At 40.2% G+C, this 21,063-nt stretch overlaps 1 protein-coding gene across 1 annotated transcript in view; it reads right to left on the bottom strand.

Moving 5' to 3' along the window:
* SETBP1 (SET binding protein 1) overlaps positions 1-16,004 on the bottom strand; it is a 125,337-nt gene extending 109,333 nt beyond the window's left edge. Inside the window, exon 1 of the mRNA XM_036746105.1 lies at positions 15,940-16,004. Within this exon, the coding sequence (XP_036602000.1) occupies positions 15,940-16,004 (65 nt within the window). The remainder of the gene's footprint in view (positions 1-15,939) is intronic.
* Positions 16,005-21,063: the final 5,059 nt, after the last annotated feature.

Raw genomic sequence — 21,063 nt, 5'->3', positions numbered from 1 at the left:
AACTGTGTGATAAGCAAGGTACATTGTGGGAGTTGTCCATAGCGAGTATATCAGTGTTTCAGAGAACTAGTTAATAACTATATAATAATTTAATTTGATTGGTAAAGTTGACTAGCACCATATTACTAAAAGCCTTGAAAGAGCAAAGGATTTGGCCTTAATTATGTTGACAGCAATAATACAGAAATATTAATAGTGTTCTTTATAGAATCCTTGATCAATTATCCCAAAGTCCCCACAATATTTGAGTAGGCCTACTCTGTAAGTCATATGCTTTGCTGCATTCCTGTCCATTCCACTGTGGACCAAAACTTCACAATTCTCTCCCTTGATTAATTTCCTTATGACATTATCATAGCCAATTGCTCTTTTAATACATTCATTTATTTAATTGGCATAGCTCATTCAGACCCATTACTGGACTTTATCAGCACAACTCTGGAGTTGTGAGTTCATGACAGAATTGCAGAGCTATGATGGGGGGAGGGAAACTAGATTAGGAGGAGCAAAGCAGGGGAGAAAAATCGGCCAACTACCATTTTACTATCTGGGGATTGGCTCCAAATTCTCCAGTCATGATTGGGAGCCATGGAGGAATGGCCATTTGTTTGACCCTTCAACAAAGAATCCTGGGCTGATGAAGCTCATAAAGCTAGAGCTCTAGCTCATCCTGCTGCTGATTTCCTAATTGAGAATAGCAACAAAAAATTTTAAATTCACTTTAAAAATGTGTTGTTTTCTTATGTCAGCAGTTCTGTGACTGAGGAATAGCCAGATCTATTTGGTAAACAAGATATGAGTGATGAAGAGATGACATTATCATTTTGTTTTCTTTTTGCTCCCAGCTTTATAAGACTGGGGTTATTCTCACCTTCCACATAGAATCTTCCTTAACTAACCTCAGCCCTCATTCATCACCTCTGAATGCAAATAGAACTTTCAGTCTGAAGAGCATAACCTAACACTTGTATCATAACCTAACAACAGCATAACCTAACATCTTATATCAGCTTCCTTTGTTTTTCATCTAGACTTGGGGTTGGCTCTTTTGGGGCAAAGGAGCAATCCTTATACTTAAGTATTGTTCACAGCTTCCTCAATGAAGCTGGAGTTTCTCTGAGGGCAGAGATGAGGCTTTTCCGAGTGGGAAGGAGATCCAAGGAGAGGGGATGGGGTACCTTCGCACAGTACTGTGCTATACACCAAGTACGTGCTCAGTATAAAACTTTTGATTATCAACTCAAGAAAGAGGACAATGTTCAGAGGATTTAGAGAAGAGCAAAGAGAAGAAGCCTAAAAGAATTAGGGTTACTGGGCCTTTAGAAAAGAGACAGGATTAAGCTCAAAATACTCAAATAGGGAAAAGGCAAGTAAATCATATGTTCAAAACCATTTAGGTCCCATGTAAAATCAGGGAAATCAATTGATCTGACATGCTCTGTAGGTCTCTCTGATTTCAGGGGCTCTAAGCTATTTCTACGAATATCCCTACAGCTTAGTTCTTAGTTGATTTGAGAAAATGCTTCCTTCTTCTGTTTTTCTCAGGGAAACTTTGAGGGTTGTATGCAGAAGACAATCATCCACATTCTCAGCAAGTGAACTGCATATCCCCACCCAGATTCTCAAGGAGGCATCCCAAATACAAAGTGTGAGACTTTAGAACTGGCCACAGGATACTTTATGGAGACCCCCTCAAAGCAGGGCAACACGTGATTAATGACTACCCCATGCTCCTCTCTAACCTGTCTCACCACACCACTATCCCACCATCCCTACGGGAGAAAGATCAGGGAGAGTGCATTAAGGAAACACCATTTTATCCACAATTAATCATTGTCCAAATCACCATGTATACTCCAACTGAATCAAGACAGGGAACTTGAGAACAGTGAAGGAGGAGACCATGTAACAGTCAAGTCAACACCATTCATTAAGCACCTACTATGTGCCAGGAATATATCAGGTAGAGGGTCAAGTTGAAGAAAACTAAAGTGCTTATGGAATTCTCCTTCCTGTTCCCCACTGAGGAAGAATGAGGTATGAGAGAAAGAAAGAAAATAAAATTTTTAAAAATTGCATAATTAGGTTTTACAACTTAGGGATCACTTGGTCTAAATCCTTCATTTTACAGATGAGAAGAATGAAGCCCAGAAAAGTTTGTTATTGCTGTCGTTTTCCTTCCCCTGGGTTATTCATCATGTTAAGGGTAGAATTTGGAACCCCATCACATTCTACCTTTTATACCTACATGCATGTAGGATACTCTCTAACTGTAAGCTCATGAACTTTAAAAAAAAAAGTATTTTTTTATCAGAGATATTCATATACTGTTCCCCAAACCCCCTTTTCCTTATTTGTCTTCATTTCCTTCCTTTAAAACCCTGCCAATTCAGGCACACCTGCTGGCTACAGCAGAAAAAAATCCTGATATGCCAACCTCCATCTTGAGTGTCACACATTACCAATAATTACAGCATCTAAACCAACATCTAAACACAGGGGTGGGGAACCTGCCGCCTCGAGGTCATATGTGGCTCTCTAGGTCCTCAAGTGCAGCCCTTTGATGGAATCCAAACATACATCGGTGAAGTTTGGATTCCATCAAAGGGCTGCACTTGAGGACCTAGAAGGCATTGAAGTTTAGGTTCAAAGGGCTACACTTGAGTACCTAGAGAGCCACATGTGGCCTTGACTTCAGACTGCAGGTTCCCCACCCTGAATTCTAAACCCATTTACTAAGAGAACAAGGAGATTGGGAGAGATAAGGAGAAAGTGTAAAAAAGCAACTCTATTAAAACCAACCACCACTACCCTCCTCACGACCTCCTCAATCCCAAACTTGTTCCCCATTTCAGAGATGACTACTAGAAAGTTGCTTCTTCTCTTTAGGTACAGGAAGCCAGGAAGACAGCAAAAGATAGAAGAGAAGAGATTGCAGTCCAACTGGGTCTCTCTGAATATGAGTCAGTCATTAATGAAAAGGATACAACCTCTTTCCCAGGATCAGTAAATATTTCCACATGACAAAGGAATAAGGGGATATGGGGGTGATTAACCTGAAGAGAATTAGGTTTAAAAGGCAAAGGAGAAAGCAAGGAAGTTGAGAATCTTTTCATTTTGCATTTGAACTTGGGTAGCAGCAGTTCTTCAGCAGCCATGTCCCTGTGTGTCTTGTCATATTCCCCTATAGAGAGTATGATCCTTGAGGGCAAACTATGTACTTCTGTCTTCATATTCCCATCCCCTACACAGAGCAGCAGCTGAATGTTTATGTTCTCAGATTTGCAATGTGTCTACTGATCTGTCTTCTATGTCCCTGGGAACCAGTGTGACCTGCCTTGTTTCTACCCTAGGTTTCTACCCTAAGGTGCATAATGCCAGTTAGAATGCCTACTCTTGAGAGGAGTGAAGGTAAGCAGAGAGCCCACTAAGGCTAGGTTTTTCCTTTCAGGGAAAGGCTAAGCTCATAAATGTGGCCACTTCTCAATAGAGTTTTCAAAAGCAGTACAGAAATGGGGGGAGGAGGTGATGTAGAGTTCTGTTTATTTTGCAATTACCAAAGTGTTAATGATATAGTGAAATCCCTCTGAAATTTTTGCTTTGAAAACTCAAAATCTGGGATAGAAGAGAGTTGTCACTACATGGAGAGTAGATTCGGGGGACCACCAACAGCTGATGTGACATTGAGCATCTCATTTTTCCTCTCTGTAGCACTATTTCATCTGTAAAAGAAGGGGCTGACCCATATGATCTCTATGGCCCCTTCCAGTTCAATGAGTCCATGAGTCCATAGATATCTCATAAGAGACTACCTTCATTTTCCTGAATTCTCTCTCATCAATGCCAGTACTATGGGGGCAGTCATCAGAGAGACTATGGCTAGAGTACTTAGAAGAACATGGTTTCATTTATGTAAGCTCCTTGAGGACAGGGGCTCTCTAGCTTTTTACATGTGTTTGTACTTCCAGCACTTAGTACAGAAGCTTAGTAAATGCTTTATCTAGTCTAAACTAATTCATATTCATTGCATCATTTCCTGTGTCCCAATGAGAAGAGGGAGAAGTAGAGCACTCAGTTGGCTTTCCCCAAACCTAAAATGTTTCCTAAAAATTACCAGGAATTTCATATGCGGTGGAGAGGAAAAGAGAGCTTCCCCGCTGGTCCCCAGGATTGGTTGTTGCTTGTTTTGTTTTTGTTTTTTTTCCCCTCCCAAACAGGAATGCTACCCTTTGGACAGATGGTTGCTCACATTGCAGCTTCAGTCAGCTTTCCCAATGAGGCTGAAGGCAAATCCACATTTGAGCTGAAAGTAAACAGCCTTCCAATTCAAAAGGCATTAATTCTAACTGCCAAAGCATTTGGGGTGCTCAGTACAGATGTCAAGTAGACAGTTTCTGACCAAGCTAAGCCAGGGCACATAAGCAAGTTACACATTCTAAGCTTCCATCCTAGCTATGCTGTTTGTCCTTCAGCTAAATCCCTTCAGCCTGGTGGAGTTTTAAAGGTTAAATCTGAAGCAACTGACAGTGCCAATCTCAGCTCTAGGGATGCTTACTCTTGGAAGAGCAAAGAAGATGGCTGCCGGAGAATCACAAAATCTCAGAGCCAGAAGGGACCTTGCAGGTGAGTTAATTCGAATTCTTACCTAGAGTAGAATCCCATCTATAAGGTCATTCATTGAGGCATCACAGAAAATCTGAATTGGAAGGGTCCTCAGAGGTCATCTGACTAAATCTCTTGTCAGAGGCATGAATCTCTTCAAAATCTTAGAAGATCATAGAATACTAAATGTAGAAAGGACCTAGCCCAGGCTGTATTTAAAACAGGAATCCTCTCAAAAAAAGGATTAACATTTCAGACAGCTAGTACTAACTTTGAGAAACACTGCCAGTAGTGTAGGTGCTCAAAATTTTAGTTTGTCTGTAAGGAAGATGGCATAATACTGATGCCTTATAATACACACTCCTAGAGGCCATCCCCAAGGTTGATTTTAAACCTCTTTTGACCCCCATGTCCGATTCAACATATAACTTAAACCTTTAAATGATGCTCTGGATGGGAAATCAAAACTTTATTATAAATACAATTCTACTCCAAACTGTCCCTTCCCTTACTTACTAGAGCCCATCCCCTCCTAGCCCCTCCTTCCCAGAGAAGGTCCAAAAAACACTAGAAGAAATTAAGGATCTAACTTCTGGGGCTCAAAAAATTGCTGGACTACATCCTAGGCTGGGCCACAGCTTAATGATATTTGAACTTAAGGAACATACAGAGCTTCATAACACTGCAAAGTAAAACATGGTTCACTTGCAATCTTGTAGCTTTGTAGTGAATATTATAACACACTTGGAGATTAGAATCATTTCTTCAAAAATCTTACTCTTTATATCTTATATTGTACCTAGGGCCTAGAGCCCAAAGAAACCTAAGGAGGAAAGGATCTATACATACAAATATGTTTTTAGCAACTCTTTTCATGGTAGTCAAAAATTGGAAATGAATATCTTCCTATTTCCTTTCTTGTCTCTGATTCTGACTCTCCAGTCTTTGCCACCATACCTCAGATGCCTTCTTGCTCTGGGAGACCACTCAGCCCCTATCATCTTTTCACCTTGGAACACCAACACCACTCCTAACTCTGCAGCCCCCTTCTCCTACTGGTGAATTCCTCCTAGAATCTCCGTTTTTGGAACGCAACAAGATCAACCATCCTTCATTTCTTTTCCAGTTCTATTTCTGATTCTCTGGACTTTACTGCCATGCTTCAACATGGGCACTGCCCTACTCCATCAGTTTGATGGCTTCCCTTTAGCTGTTGTCTTCCCTAATTAGAACGGAAGCTCCTTGAGGACAGAGATTTTCTTTATGCTTATATTTATATCTTCAGTGTATAGCCCTGTGCCTTGAATATGATAAATCCTTGAAAAATTCTTGTTGATTGATTAAATAAATTGTGGGATGCAAATTGAATAGAATATTACTATGCCATAATAAATGATGAAATAGAAATTTTCATAGGAAACCATGAAGACATGTATGAACTGATCCAGAGAGATGTGAGTAGAAGTAGGAGAATAATTCATACAGTAACAGTATTGTAGATAAAAGCAACCTTAAAAGACTTTAAAACTCTGATCAATGTAACGATAAACCATGACTCTAAAAGAATGAAGATGAAACACATCACTTGTATCCTGAGAGAGAGGTGATGAAATTAGAATGCAGAAAGAAAAATACTCTTTCAGACAAGGCTAATGTGAGAATTTATTTTGCTGGACTGTGCAATAAAGTATTGAGGGTTTTATTTATCCATTTTTTACATTGGTTTAACTGGTGGGTAGTGGAAGGGACAGATTGATTTTTCAAATGCTCAAAAATTGTACCTACAATATGAGTCCTGTAGGACAAGAGATCTAGATGGGGAGGTGAGATGTACCAATAGTGATCGTATATGCCTTTCTTTTGGAGGGGAAGGACCAAACAGGTCATCTTTCCAAAATTGCAAAACTTGTTATTCCTGACTATTCCTGACTTGAAATCAAGTATAACTGGGAGCATATAGTCTTCAAGAGATGTGTCACGAGTTATTTCCCAGAGAAATGTCATTTCTCCTTTTCTCACATATGTTCTTGCATTTGAATACCTCAAATACCTAAATTCAAGTGTATTAGATTAGATGCTTAATAAAGCTTGGATGAACGTACCAGCATGAGGACAAAAAAAAACTATATATACATATACACAGACACATACATACATGCTATTTCTTCTCAGAGAAACCCTGAAGTCAAGAAAGAATACTTTATAGGCTTCTGTGAGATTTCCCTAAAGTCCACAAAAAGGCAACAATAACTGGGAAGAGATGTTCCCATTATGGAGCCAAGATATGATGGGATTTTAATGGAGGGAAAATACCTTCAGCTTATTTTTTCTTCTGATTCATTTCCAGATTATTACGTAACCTAACTAGATAATCTCCTCTATCTGACCAAGGATTAATATTAACCCCTATGACAAATCTCAAAAAATTAATTCATATTTTCATAAACATTGTAGAATTTCAAAGTTGAAAAGAAACCCAGAGGTCATCCCTTCACAAAACAAATGACAGGTGGTCATCTAACCTTCGTTTAAAAACTTTCAATGAGTCAGAACTCTCAATCTCCCAAGGTAGTACATTTCACTTTAGGGCAGCTATAGTTATTAAGATTTTTTCCCCTTAATATCAAACTTGATGGCTTAGTCAAGTTCAGCAGAAAAGAATTAGAAAGCTGGAAGCTAACTGACACAGAGGAGATCACCTAAATGCTAATGATAAATTTCTCTCTTGACACATCTGTGATATAATGGAAAAAGCGCTAAATTTGGAGTCAGAGGCCCTGGGTTCAAATATTGGTTCTTTCACTTTTGGGTCACCTTGGACAAGTCATATAATTTCTCCGTTTTCTCATCAATAAGATGAAGGGATCAGACAAAATGACCGCTAAGCTCCCTTCCTATTCTAAATCGATCATTTGATGATCTAACCTGTTGAGGAATCTGAGTTACACAGACTAAATGTACAATAATTAATTGTGGATTGAATTTAGAATTCAAAATGTGTGAAGTCAGCAAAGGCAGCAGAAAAGACAGACCTCTAGATTGTACATATCTCTTAAGATACAGCTCTGCTTTAAGCTAGAGGTGAAATGGAATGACAGGTAAAGTCCCCTCACCTTGTCCATAATGCTATTCTTAACAATGATCTCAATATCCTCTATTCCTATAACCTTTTATACCACTATCTTTATTAATAAGGATGATGCGTTCCATTGATGTACTTGATATCCAAAAGAAACTTTGTTATCAAGGGAGGAAATAACACAGAATAGACAGGAATGTATTTTAGGATATAGATTCTCTCACAGCTTCACTTAGACCAGGGTTTGAGAACCTGTGGCCTTGAGGTCACATGTGGCCCTCTAGGTCCTCAGGTGCAGTCATCTGACTGAATCCAAACTTCAAAGAACAAATCTTTTTATTAAGGGTCCTAGACAGAGCAAGGTACTTTTACCTCCTTATCTCGCCTCCAGGTGAGATACGCTATATCACTCTCCAAACACTATCTACCACTTCAGGCCAGTACAAGAGCAGTCCCACCTACTTAGGATAATCCCCTTAGTGATGAGAAGGCCGTACCTAGCTCCATCCTGGGGAGTCACATCCATACCAAAATTACCAGGTTCTTCAGGTGTCTTATGTTCTGAACATAATGGCTGGCATAAGAAGCACCTATAGTCACCACCTCCTCCTCCTCTTCCTCAGGCTCATGCCATCAATACAGTCGAGAACAACACTTCAGTTCAATTCAACGAATCCTTGTGAAGTACCTATCCATAGCGAGGGTAAGAGAAACCTGATATAGTACAGAGAGGGATGGCAATCTGAGCTCAAGTCTGTCTCTGATACACCTGACCATGTGACAAAGGGTGACTCAACCACTTAACCTCTCATCGCCCCAGCCAACTGTCTAAGACCAACAATAGTGGAGGAAATTTCTTCACTGAGAATTCTAATGCCAATGAAATCATTACCCTTTTTAGAGGAGAACTGTGAATGACACCCAACCGTCCATACATACAGGCATATACATGCTTTGTTTTTCTATAAAACCAAAGGAGGAGGGGTGGGGGTTGGAGGGTAGGAACAGACAACATTCCTTGATAGTCTCATCTTGTATTTCTACTGGAACTCTGAAATCAACTACTTTGTAATAAGTTTTTCGTTTGAGGGTACAAGGGTGTGGACGTGTGTGGATATATGTCTTTATACACACATACATACCACAAGTGAGAATTAACTGAAAGACATTTCTGTGGTTTCTTTTACTCCATAGTAGAGTGAACTCAAGGGCCTGCCTCTATAGTCTGCAACAAATCAGCCCATCCCAGTTTTCACTTCACCTCTTTTCATCTGTTTCCCTTAATCTGTCATGCCTAAATGTCTCTTGCTTTAAACACACATGTGACTAGTGGCCTAATCTGGACTGTAAGAAATCTAGCTGGAATTCTTGGCTAGGATAGAGTTTGTCTAGTCATGCCTTACTGAGTCCACTGAAAATGAATGAACTACCCAGATACTCCATCAACAGGATGGAAAGTAGCTGGCATCTCAGCCTGCAACTGCTTCGGTAATCACACTCCTATGTTTTTTTTCTAACTTATATTAGAAATGAAGACCCACCACCACAATTAGAGAAGATTTTTGCTTATTTGCTCTTTCATGGTCTGACAATAAATAGCTTTGCCTCTCTCAAAACATCATTATGCAGTGGAAAGACCACTGGCTCCTTGGTCAGAGGACCTGGGTTCAAATACTGCTTCTAATACTAGTTCTGTGATCTCTGCAAGTTACTTTAATCACTATGGGCCTCAGTTTCTTTATCTCTAAAATGGGAGGGGGGATGATTTCTAAGCTTTCATGTACCTATAAACACACAATTTCTACATATTTATGAAAATTTAATCTTGTGATCCATTAGTAAAAACTTTAGTATAGCTAGGTGTGCAATGGATAGAGCGCCAGGCCTGCAGTCAGGAAAACTCACCTTCCTAAATTCAAATCGGACCTCAGACACTTACTAGCTGAGTGACCCTGGGCAAGTCACTTAACACTGTTTGCCTGAGTTTCTTCATCTGTAAAATGAGCTGGAGAAGGAAATGGCAAACCACTCCAGGATCTTTGCCAAGAAAACCCCCAAAAGGGTCACAAAGAGTAGGATACGACAGAAATAACTGAACAACAAATAAAAGCTTCATGTTCAGAAAAAGGAAGGTGACTGTCCTTTTATATATTTTTTTTTGCTGCTTGAAATGTATTTGCAATATTGTGCTAAATTCTAGGTACCATATTTTAGGAAAGTCAGTGACAAGCTGTAATACCTCCAGCAGAAATCACCCAGTATGGTAAGGGGACTAGAGACAGTGTCATACAAGGACCTGTCAAAGGAGCTCAGGATGTTTGGTCTAGAGAAGAAAAGACTGAAGGGGGAGGACATGAGTTTAGCCTTCAAACATCTGAAGAGTTATCATATGGTTGACAGATCAGACTTTTTTTTTTCTGCTTGGCCCCAGAGGGCAGAAGTTATAGAGAGGCTGATTGATGTAAAGAAAAACTTCGTAACAATTAGAGATGTCAAAAAATAGAATTGGCAGCCTTAGGATAAAGGGAGCTCTCCATCACTACAGATCTATCATAGATGGATGTCCAAGGTGGGGTGCATCGAAAGAGTGAAGAATGAAGATGGATAGAACAAGCCATACAGAAAATCCATGCTTCAAGCACAGGTTGGACTAGATGGCCTTTGAGGTTCCTTCCAACTCTGAGATTTAAAAAAAAAATTTTTCCCCAATGATCTGCAAAGTCCTGCTCAGCTGTGAGATAAATGGGAAACTTTCTCTCATCTGCAGGGACATTAATAGCCATTACCTGAAGTGCAGCTTCCGCATGGATATTAACTAGAGTACACTAGAGGACAGATGGGGAAGGGAAGTTGGAAAAAGTCTTAAGGTACAGAGGAGTGAGCAGTAAAGAAAATAATTCAGGCAAATCAAAACCAATTTTCACCAACATTTTGAACTTGGCAAAGAATTCAGGAAACCACATTTTTATTTTCTACATTCTTTTCACACTTCTAGGATGTCCCCAGCACTTCTTTAGGTGCCCAGTACTCTCTTGTGTTTTTTCTCCGTCTATCTGTCTTCATCTCTCTGTCTCTCTCTGCCTCTGTTTCTCTGTCTCTGTCTCTCTCTCTCTATCTCTGTCTGTCTCTATCTCTGTCTGTCTCTCTCACACATACACAAATACACACACATGCACACACACACCTGTGTGCAGACACACACACACACAGAGTTTTGTATTATTCTGAAAAGCTGAGAATTACGGTATGTATCATAATGATAACACAAAGTGGAAACATTATTTCTACTCCAAAGAAGGAAATGAGGCCCAAAAACAGTTAATGTTTTGCCTAAGGTCACCCTACTGATATTGGAAGGGATTTCGGAGGTCACCTCATGCAACTTCCCACCCAATGCAGGCATCTCTACCAAAATCTCAGACAGATGCCATGCAGCTTCTGCCTGAACACTTAGTGAGAGGGAGCTCTTCGCTTTGTGAGGCAGCCACCTCCTTTGTTGGCCAGCTTTTGCTGGTAACAATCTCTTTCTAGTATTGATTTGGAATCTGCATCCTTTTATAATCTAACCCCTGGTTCTATTCCACAAATCAACACAAAACAAATTTGCTTCCAGATTTATTCTTTGAACAGAATGAACAACAACACCTGTATCACAAAAGACTCTCAACACTGAGAGTCACTGACAGCTGCTCAAGGCTGCTGATGTCTAGACAATCAGGCAGTGTATTTGGACACTGAGTTCTCAATCTGTCTCCACAGATGACTTGCTATGTGACTCTGGTTAAGTCATTCAACTTTTTCTTGCCCTCAAAATTCTTCACCTAAAAAATTGGGGAAATGATAACTGCTCTCTCCACCTCATTCAAAAACGAACATGTAGGGGAGAGCACTTTGATGAGGATAAAATACTACACAAAAAAGATTGTTATTTCAAAGGATTACATACATTCTGACCCCCAACACACACACATATACATATATATACATATATATATACACACACATATATATATGTATGTATGTATGTATGTATGTATGTATACCTAGAGCCCTTCCAAAACACCCAGGGGATAGGGAAAGGAAGTACTAATGGGCTGCTTAAGAAGCATCTACCCCAGTTCAGATGTGTGAGAGTCAGTGTGGCAATGTATACAGAGGGCTGGACTTTGAACTTACAGATATGATTTCAAATTCTATCTTAGATAATTACTGTGTGAATATGGAAAAGTCACAATCTCTCAGAAATTCAGTTTCCCTCATTTGTAAAATTAGAATAATTTTGCTTTTGTTTTGACAAACTTTAAAAACTTAAAGCACCATATAAATGTGAATTGCTATTCCTGATGGGGCATCTAAGGAGTAGCCTAAGATACCCAATGCTTTCTTCAACCAAAGGGTTTCTTTTATGATCAGATTAAGGCGGTGGCAATCAAGGAGGGGAAGAAGGGTGTATTAAACTGTTCATGTAGGGTAGTTTCTCTTCCAAAACAATATTTTCCATTTTGGAAAACTTTGGATAAACTTAGCTGGCCAGAATATGAAGTACCTCAAGGTCAAAAGGCATCAAGAGGTCAGACAACATGTGAACCAGGCCTGGGGACCTCTTAATTCTGAAGTCAAATCAGTCAGACTCACATCCTCCCTACTAGCCCTAAAGATTAAAGATTAAATTGAAGCACCTATGTATGCTGAGCTAGCATTGTGAGAGAAATGGCAGGAGATACGTATAAGATTAGCACATAACACAGAAAAAAATTAAAAATTAAAAAAAAAAAGATTAGCACATGGTCTCTGCCCTCATCAGTATTCCAATTTTCCAGACATAGACATGCAGCATGAAAGTTTCATGTCCCAACTCCAAACTCCCATGGACAAATGAGTTAAACTCTCCTGAGTTTCTGTTTCCTTGTCTACAAAACACTACCTGTATTACATACCTCACTGGGCTATTGCAACCCTTTGTAAATACTGAAGGGGTAGAGAAATGTGGGTTGTTATTTTTACTAACACTGAAGTTGCCTCTTTTTTATTTGTCAAATCTGTACTGCGTAAGTGGGGAAGATTGGCAGGGTCCAGTTTAGTCCTTCTTGGCAGCAGTCTTCCTCATGGCAGCTAGGACATTGCTGAGCTCCTCTCTCTTCCTCTTGGCCCAGATGTGAGTTCCCACCTTTTTTTTGATGAATTTAAGGGCTCACTTAGCCTTAGAGACCTTTAACAATTCCATGGCTCGCCTCTCACAAGGGGCTAATCCACACACTTCCCGGATCATATCTCTCACAAACTAGGTGTGTTTGGTCAAGCACCCACGGTAGCAGAACTGTCAGGGTTTTGAAACACTTATGGTGACTTTGTGGCTCTTGTTGAGGCCCATGGCCATGGGGTCTCAGATGGCCATGCTGCAGCGCTCCATGCCCCAATGGCAGCCAAAGAATTTGTGAGCCAATAACAAGGGTCAGAGTCTGGATAAGGAGCCTGGGTAAGTTAACAGATCTACTTTCTAGTTCCAGGTCTGGTTTCTCCCTGACTATGAATCTGGATAAGAATTTAAACCTGAGTCTCAGTTTGTTCTTCAAGGAAATCATAGGTGATATTACCTATTCCTCCATTACTCACAGGGTTTTTGTGAGGATCCAATGAGGTATTGGCACTTTGTCAATTTCAAGATACTATACAAATGTATTTATATTGTGATTTCCAAGTCTCTGTTCCTCCTTAACATTCTCTTATTTTACAAGGGAGACAACTCTAAGGAGCTTTAGAAGGATCTTAAATAGGCATCTTATTAGCTGCAAAATACAGGACACACTTTAAAAAAAATCTCCTAATCTCAGTTTCCTCGCCTGGAAAACGGGGATGATAATGCTTATATTACCTAATTCTCAGGGCGATTGTGGGGGTAATTCAATTTAATGTGCACATATTAAGTACCGCCTACATAAGTGCTCTATGTAAATGTGAGCTGCTATCATTATTTCATGCAAAAAGGAAGGCATGACTGGAGGTAAGCTCATGGAAAAAATAAAAGAATTTGGAGAGGCAGACAGTGGTTTACATTATAGGTGGGTTTTTAACTTGGAGCAGATGGAGGAAGATTAGACTTCTTCCAAATACCATTCCTTAAACTTTTGACAGTCTGAATTTTACAACTTCTCTTAAGGGAAATCTGAGAAGACCACGTTAACTGCAATCCTACAAATATTACCTCCAGACAACAACAACTTAATTCATATACTGTTTTAGTTTTGTGAAACACTTTACGTATTTGATTCTTATCACAATCTTTGTGATAGAGGTGGCATTATTATCCACATTTCCCAGATGAGGAAACTGAGGACAAGAGAGGTTAAATGATTTTTTCAGGGTCACAGAGTCTGGGAGAGAACTTGAACTCAGTTCTTCTTGACTCTAAGATCAGCAGGAAAGATGAATAAGGTTCACTCAACTAGGAGGGGTGAGATTCTAGGGACTAGCTTAGAGGCTCCAAGGGTACTGCTTCAGCATAGCATTATACCTTTGAGGGAAATGGTCCAACCTCACTCCACCTGCCCCCGACGACTCAGACAGAAGTCAGGTTAGTGGTGCTTTTCCTAAGGCAATGGGATGGGGGTGGGACAGAAAATTATAATTGTTGCCTCCCTAGCCTGTCTGTGCATCTCATTATTGAGCAAAGGACTGGAATCAAACTGTCCCTGTGCAGCTGGTGTCCCATTTAATCCATTCATAATCAAAAGCGATTAGCATAGATGTCTGAATGCTGGGGTTACTGCGTGTGAGATCAAAGCCGAAGGTTCTGGCCTAGCTTCCCAGACCCACTTGGAGACTGGAAGGGGCAAAGTGAGAAGGAGGGCTGGGGCTGGGCCATCATGCGCTGGCAGCCAGGGCTGGAAGGAAAGGCCAAGGTCTCTACCCTTGTTTATGGCTCTCTGCCCAGTCAATCTTGAAGAAGGTTCTGGGGCACCCCCATGATACATAGGGCCTATCTGGCAGAGCCAGGTGGGGCATGGTGAGGGAGAATCTTAGAACATTAAGAGAGGGAAGGCAGTTTAGAGATCATCTAGTCTAACCTGCTCATGTTACAAAGGAAAAAAGCTAAGGCAGAATGACTAGCCCAAAGTCATATATAATCAGGCATAGGCAGACCTGAGTCTAGAGACTCAATTAAATGAAGGATCTAAAAAAGGGAAAATGGGAAAAAGCAGAGACATAGAGGTGATCTAGGCAAGAATCAAGATATCCTGATATATAGGATATCTTTAGTTCTTTATATAAAATGCAAGCCTATCTCCCGTTTCTAGACCAAGTCCCAAGACACATAGCTCACCAAAACAACTAGAACAATAATGCCTTATATCTCTTCTCTTCAGTCAAGGAGGCCCTATCAATAAATAATGCTTGTATTGCTTTTCCTTATTCAACTTTTACCCATCCTTCAAGGCTCAACTCAAGTCTCACTTCCTCCATGAAGACTTCCTTGATTATAATTATCAGCAAATGTATCTCCTCCATATCTAAATTCTTCCCAAGTCATCTAATTATCTGATGGTAACATTTTTTAAAAGTTTTAGTTGTAGGAAATTGGAAGAAAAGTAGATGTCCATCAACTGGAAATGATCGCACAAACTATGATATATAAATATAATAGAATATAATTGTGCAATAAGAATATGAAGAATTCAGAGAAACTTTGCAAGATTTGTATGAACTGACACAGAGCAATGTAAGCAGAACCAAGACAACAACTTAGACAATGATCATAATAACGTACAGGAAAACAATATTGAAAACCTTCGGAGTTCTAATCAGTGCAGTGACTCATCTTGACTTCAGAAGGACTGATGAGGAGGCACAACTCCTGCCTTTAGGCAAAGAGCTATTGGATTACAGGTACAGAAAGAGGAAACTCTCTCTCTCTCTCTCTGTCCCTCCCTCCCTCCCTCCCTCCCAATATGGACAATGTGTAACAATGTGTAAGATTTTCCTTCCTTGATTCTACCTAAGTGTCATGAGAAAGGATTCAATTAGGGGTGGGTAAGTCATTGGGAAATGATAAGGATGGGAAAAATGAATATCAATAAAAAAAAACTTTTTTGAAAAAAATCATCTGCTGTCTATGCCACTTATTTAGCATATGATCAACATCATATTATTTACTGTCTTGTGGCAATCTCTATATCAATGTTTTATACTTCTATGTAGACCTTTTCGTTTAATTTTCATGCTGTTTACTTCTCAACAAGCCCATAATTTGTTTCAATTACCTGTTCTCACTAACATACTGCTCAACATTGCCTTGTTGTGATGTCCTTTCCTCCTCAATTTTCATTTCGACCAGATTTTATAAGAGTAGCAAGAGTGTAGGATTTAAGCTTACATTACACCACAAGCTGATGGTGGGAAGAAACCGTGATCTCCACATACTCCATGGAGCCTAGCACATTGATAGAAGAAGCTCAACAAATACTTGTTGAATTGAGTCACACATCTTCCACCTTGACTGAATACTGTCAAGGAGGTAATTCATGGGTTCCTAAAATGTTAGAGCCAGAAAGGAACTTAGAAACCCCTTTGGCACATAGGACTCACTTTATAAATGTGGAATTTCTACAGAGGAGGAGAGTGACTTGTTTGAGGTCCTGGGGAGAGTCAGTGGAAGAACTTAAACTAGGGATTAGATCTTGTGAAGTCCAGCCCAGTGCTCTTTCTATTACAATGTATCTCAATGTTGTTGCCATTTGTCATTAAGAAAAGGAATAGAAACAAGAAAAAGAGAATGTTGCCTTAATAGATTTCTCAAGTCTGTTCCCACTGGGGATATTTAGGGTAAGAGGGAAAGAGAGAAAGTGAGACTTTCACACCATGAAGATGCCTTTGCTTTGCCAAGGAATTTCTGGCACTTCATTCATTTTCCCATCCATTACAGCTTTTCACCAGGTAACAGGGGGTAAAGGAATAAGCATTTATAATGTACCTACTATATTCCAGGGACTGTGCTAAGTGCTTTTTTATAAATATCATCTCATTTGATCATCACAACAACCCTGCAAAGTAGGTGGTATTATGACCCCCGCTTTACAGTTGAAGAACCTGAGGCAGACATAGGTTAAATTACTTACCCATGGTCACACAGCTAGGAAGTATCTGAGACCAGATAGGAATGCAAGTCCTCCTGACTCTAGGCTTGGCACTCTGTCCACTAGGCCATCAGCGGCCTCTGGGCCAGGGTAGAGCCTTTGGAAAACAAAGGCCAGGGCTGCTGATTCTGTGTCTTGAAATGTTGCCACGTTGATTAACTCTCCAACTGTAAAAGGGAGCCCTCTAGAAAGTGTATCACCCCTAGTCACCAGCTTGCCAGTTAATAAGTGATTGTGCCAGCAGGCTCAGCAGCACCCTGTTAGCCTCGATGAGCGAGTGGCTTCTGCCAGTGCCTAATGCATATCCAAGACTGAGACTATATTCCAGGGAGAATCAAGCACCTTATTTGATGCAAAGGAGACAATGTGTTGGGTTTTTTTTTTGGCTTCTGCTTAATGCAGGAGTTCTGAACCTTTTTTTGGTTAATTCCTACAGCTCTCCCTCACTTTGTTGAAGCCTGTGTATGGAACCCTTCTCAGAATAATATCTTTTAATGTATAAAATAAAATGCACAGGATTACAAAGAAAGCCGATTATACTGAAATATAATTATCCAAATATCCCCCCTCAAAAAAAAGTTCACATATCCCAGGTTGAGAACCACTGCCTTTAGGAAAAGGCTTATTGAGAAATGAATGACACTGGTATTAAATAAAGGCCCTAAGCTCTCATCCCCACTGGACTGTGAGAGGGATGGATCTGTGGATATGACTTGCCTTCCCAAATTGAAAATAACCACATCAGGGGCAGGGATGGCCATGTCTTAGCCCTCTACCAAAATATCAAGAAAAGTGCTGGGTCTAGAGCAGATGGTCAATAAAAGCAATGGCTACTGAATAGTAGATGAAAGAGAGAAGGTTCAGCTCATCTGATTTCTTCCCATGGGTTTTCATAGAACATAATACACTGAGGCAAAAAGACCTTTGCTCGGCACCTTTCTACCCAATCCCTGGTACTAAGGATCTTAAATTTACAGGCTAAAGTAACCTTAGACATCATTTAATTCAAATCGCTATTTTACAGATGAAGAAACTGAGTGCCACAGAGGTCAGGTGATCACACAGGTACTAAGTAATAAAGCCAGATTTAGAAGCCAGGCTTCCAACTCCAAATCCATTCCTTCATTCCACAGCTCCTCAAAATTGGTTATCCTTCTATTTATTTTTGAATGAGTATTCACTGAGATCTTACTACATGTGGGCATACATGCTACAGCACTGGTCTTCCAGTAGCTCACATTTAAATTGAACAAACAAGATACACACACATGGAACACAGAAGTGCAGGAAGGCAGAAAATGTGGTACTAGAATGTTGGATATAGGCTAAGAGTTCCTCCTATAGGTTTCTGAAAAGTAATGAAATCACTGACATTTGGAGGAGCCAGGGAAGGCTTTGTGGAAAAGGTAGTATTAGTCTTGTGCTTTATAATATGGTTGGGAAAAGGTCCAGATTCATCTGAGGAGGTCGGAGCTGAGCCAGATTAGGGAAGATACCTCAGTATGCAAAGGCCAAGGAAGGTCTAGCCAACCCCAACCTATCCTTCTTCCAAAGGATCCATGAGACAGTAAGCCTTATTTTCGGTGTCTGACCTGTTCTCAGACCCTGATGGGGTCTCATATGTCACTGCCTAAATAGGCATGAAGTGAGTTCATCCCTGCCACTTACTGGCAGAAACAATGGATCTCTCTCTCTTCCTATTGCCAGGGTAGCAAGAATGAGGAACTACCTTTAAGCCTGGAGGCATTTTAAAACTATGCTTCCAGACACTGGCATCATGACAGATCTCCTCCCTTGGCAGCTGATCTGGGTGGCTGTCTCAGGCATGCGTTCAATACTAACAATGTGGCGTCCCTGTCGCCTGTACAAACTGGCAGTACCGGAAAGTGTCATTTGATAGAAAGGAAAGCAACCCTACTTCCCTTTGCTCCTCTGGTGATCAACCATTTCAGCTTAATTTGTAACAGAATGCAAGTGTAAACGAACTGACAACAGGGTTATCAGCTATTCTGTTGGTAGCACTTGAGGCAATCTTACTTTGATTTGACTAGACCCAGCTGTCCACTGCATGGAACGACCTTTTGCCCCATCCTGGGAAAAATGTAATTCTCTTCATGCCTGTTTCTGTCCATGGGGAGTTGGAAACAGAGGCTGCTAGAATAATGGTATGGTTTCCTAATGACAGATGCTCAAACAAGCAAAGAAATTAGGCGTTGTCAGAAATATAATCTATGATTCTTCTTTCTTAAAAAATAAACAACCAGCCATCTCTTTAAGAGGAAATAAGACAGTTGCAAGATTACCACATATGAACACAGAAATAAAAAAAAAATGTTTTGTCTCTAAAAGACAATGAAAAAAAAACAACCTAAGATAAGGTAAGAGTTAAGGGGCCTCTACTTTTTTTTTAATATCTAATACACACTGAGTCAAAGATGCTTCCTCTACACCTTTAATCAAGTATGACTTAAATATGTGTATGATATATATGGCCACAAGAATCTACTACATAATTTTTATTAATAAAAAGCATACATAGAAGTTACCATCAAATACTTTCCTAAAAATACATCATTATATAAAGAACATGGGATTTCACAGGTGTGGGAATTCCCTCAGGTCTTAAGAGTTGTCTGAAGCACTGAGGCTAAATTAGCAACCAGGTATTCCTAAAGCTAAATCTAAGACTCTGTCCACTATGCCAGTCTGCCTAAAAATGTAGCCATATCCCAAAGACACTGTAATGTTGATAATGATCCACCGGACCCCTAGGATAAGCTTTGAGGTGTCACTTCAATAATCATAACAGCTTATATGCATATATAATTTTATATTCACAAAGCATTTTCAAATACATGATATCATGTCATTTTCTCAATAACACTGTGAGTCAGGAGAGATAACGTAATCACCAGTTTACCAAATTCTGAGTCTCCAGAAGAATTAATTGCCCAAAGTCATAAATCTACTAAACAGTGGAGCCAAGACTGAAGCCCATATCTTCTGTATCCAAGTATCCAAGACCAATGGTCTTTTGATTATACCATATAGAAGTCGTGTTTGTGCTGATCCATCCACATTCTCACCCAATTTGCCTTCTGACCTTGAGAATGCATTTGTGTAAAGGCTGGCAAGGACTGGGGTTGTAGTGTCTGGACAGTGGTCTCTCCTGAATTTTCCCTTCCCATTCACCTTGGCTTCTTAGCATTTTGCTCTAACTCTTGAAGGTGCATGTATGTTCAGAAAACATTCAAAGCATCAAGACTTGGTATAATTATCCTATGGTACCTATTAAGCACAGCAATTAAAGAGAATACCAAAATATATTTTCATAGTAGCTAGCACACGCTGGCAAACATGACAGAACCATGGAGATTTGTCAGACACCAAGAGCAGACTAACTTGGCATGCAAGAAATGGTTATAAAGACAGCCCCAGAGAGGTGGGGAAGCCAGGCTGAACCAAGCTACAAACAACACGTATCCTGAAAACACAGAGATATACACTTCTAATATATCAAATTGTTATGCTTGCTCTTAATCTCCCTCCCCTTGCTGCCCCCAATTGTAACATCTGTTGAAACAGTTTATGGGCTCATGTTTCATTCCCACTGTTTAACGTTAGCAGAGCCTTAGCTATGGAGCACTCAGGAGAGCCCAGGCCAGTCATTTCAATTAAAGCCTTTTCAATGACTGTGGCTGTTCTCTAGTTTCTACAGAATGCTCTGGTCCTTGTGGTTTTCTCCAAAGAACCCCCACAGCATAAACTTCCGTGAGCTGGACCTGAAGCTATGTGTGAACAGAGATCAGTTTCTGTTTCAAGTTGAATCATTGTGGTCAGGGCCAAACTAAATTGGGTCTAGAGCTAAGGGTCATCCAAATATCTCTTTGTATACCTCTTCTCCCCTAACTTGTATAGCTAAGTGAAATCAGATTAAAATGACTATCAGGGAGAAAGCAAATCCCAAAACAACATTCAGAATATGATTAGGGAAGTAGGGACTATGGGCTGATCACATACATAGAGACAGACATATAGATATAGATAGATACACACACATACAGAACCTTTTTAAATCAGTCAACAAGCATGTATTAAGCACTCACTTAGGTGCTAGGCCCTGTGCTAAGCAGCGGGGATACAAAGAAAGGGAAGAAGGAGGAGAAAGAGGAGGAGGAGGAGAGGAGAAGGAAGAGAAAGAGGAGAAGCGAAGAAGAGGAAGATGAGGAAAAGGAGGAGGAAGAGGAGGAG

Source organism: Trichosurus vulpecula, chromosome 1 (genome assembly GCF_011100635.1).
Source record: "Trichosurus vulpecula isolate mTriVul1 chromosome 1, mTriVul1.pri, whole genome shotgun sequence".
Classification (NCBI taxonomy): Eukaryota; Metazoa; Chordata; class Mammalia; order Diprotodontia; family Phalangeridae; genus Trichosurus; species Trichosurus vulpecula.
The sequence above is the reverse complement of the archived record's forward strand: the minus strand, read 5'-3'. Positions and strand labels throughout refer to the sequence as shown.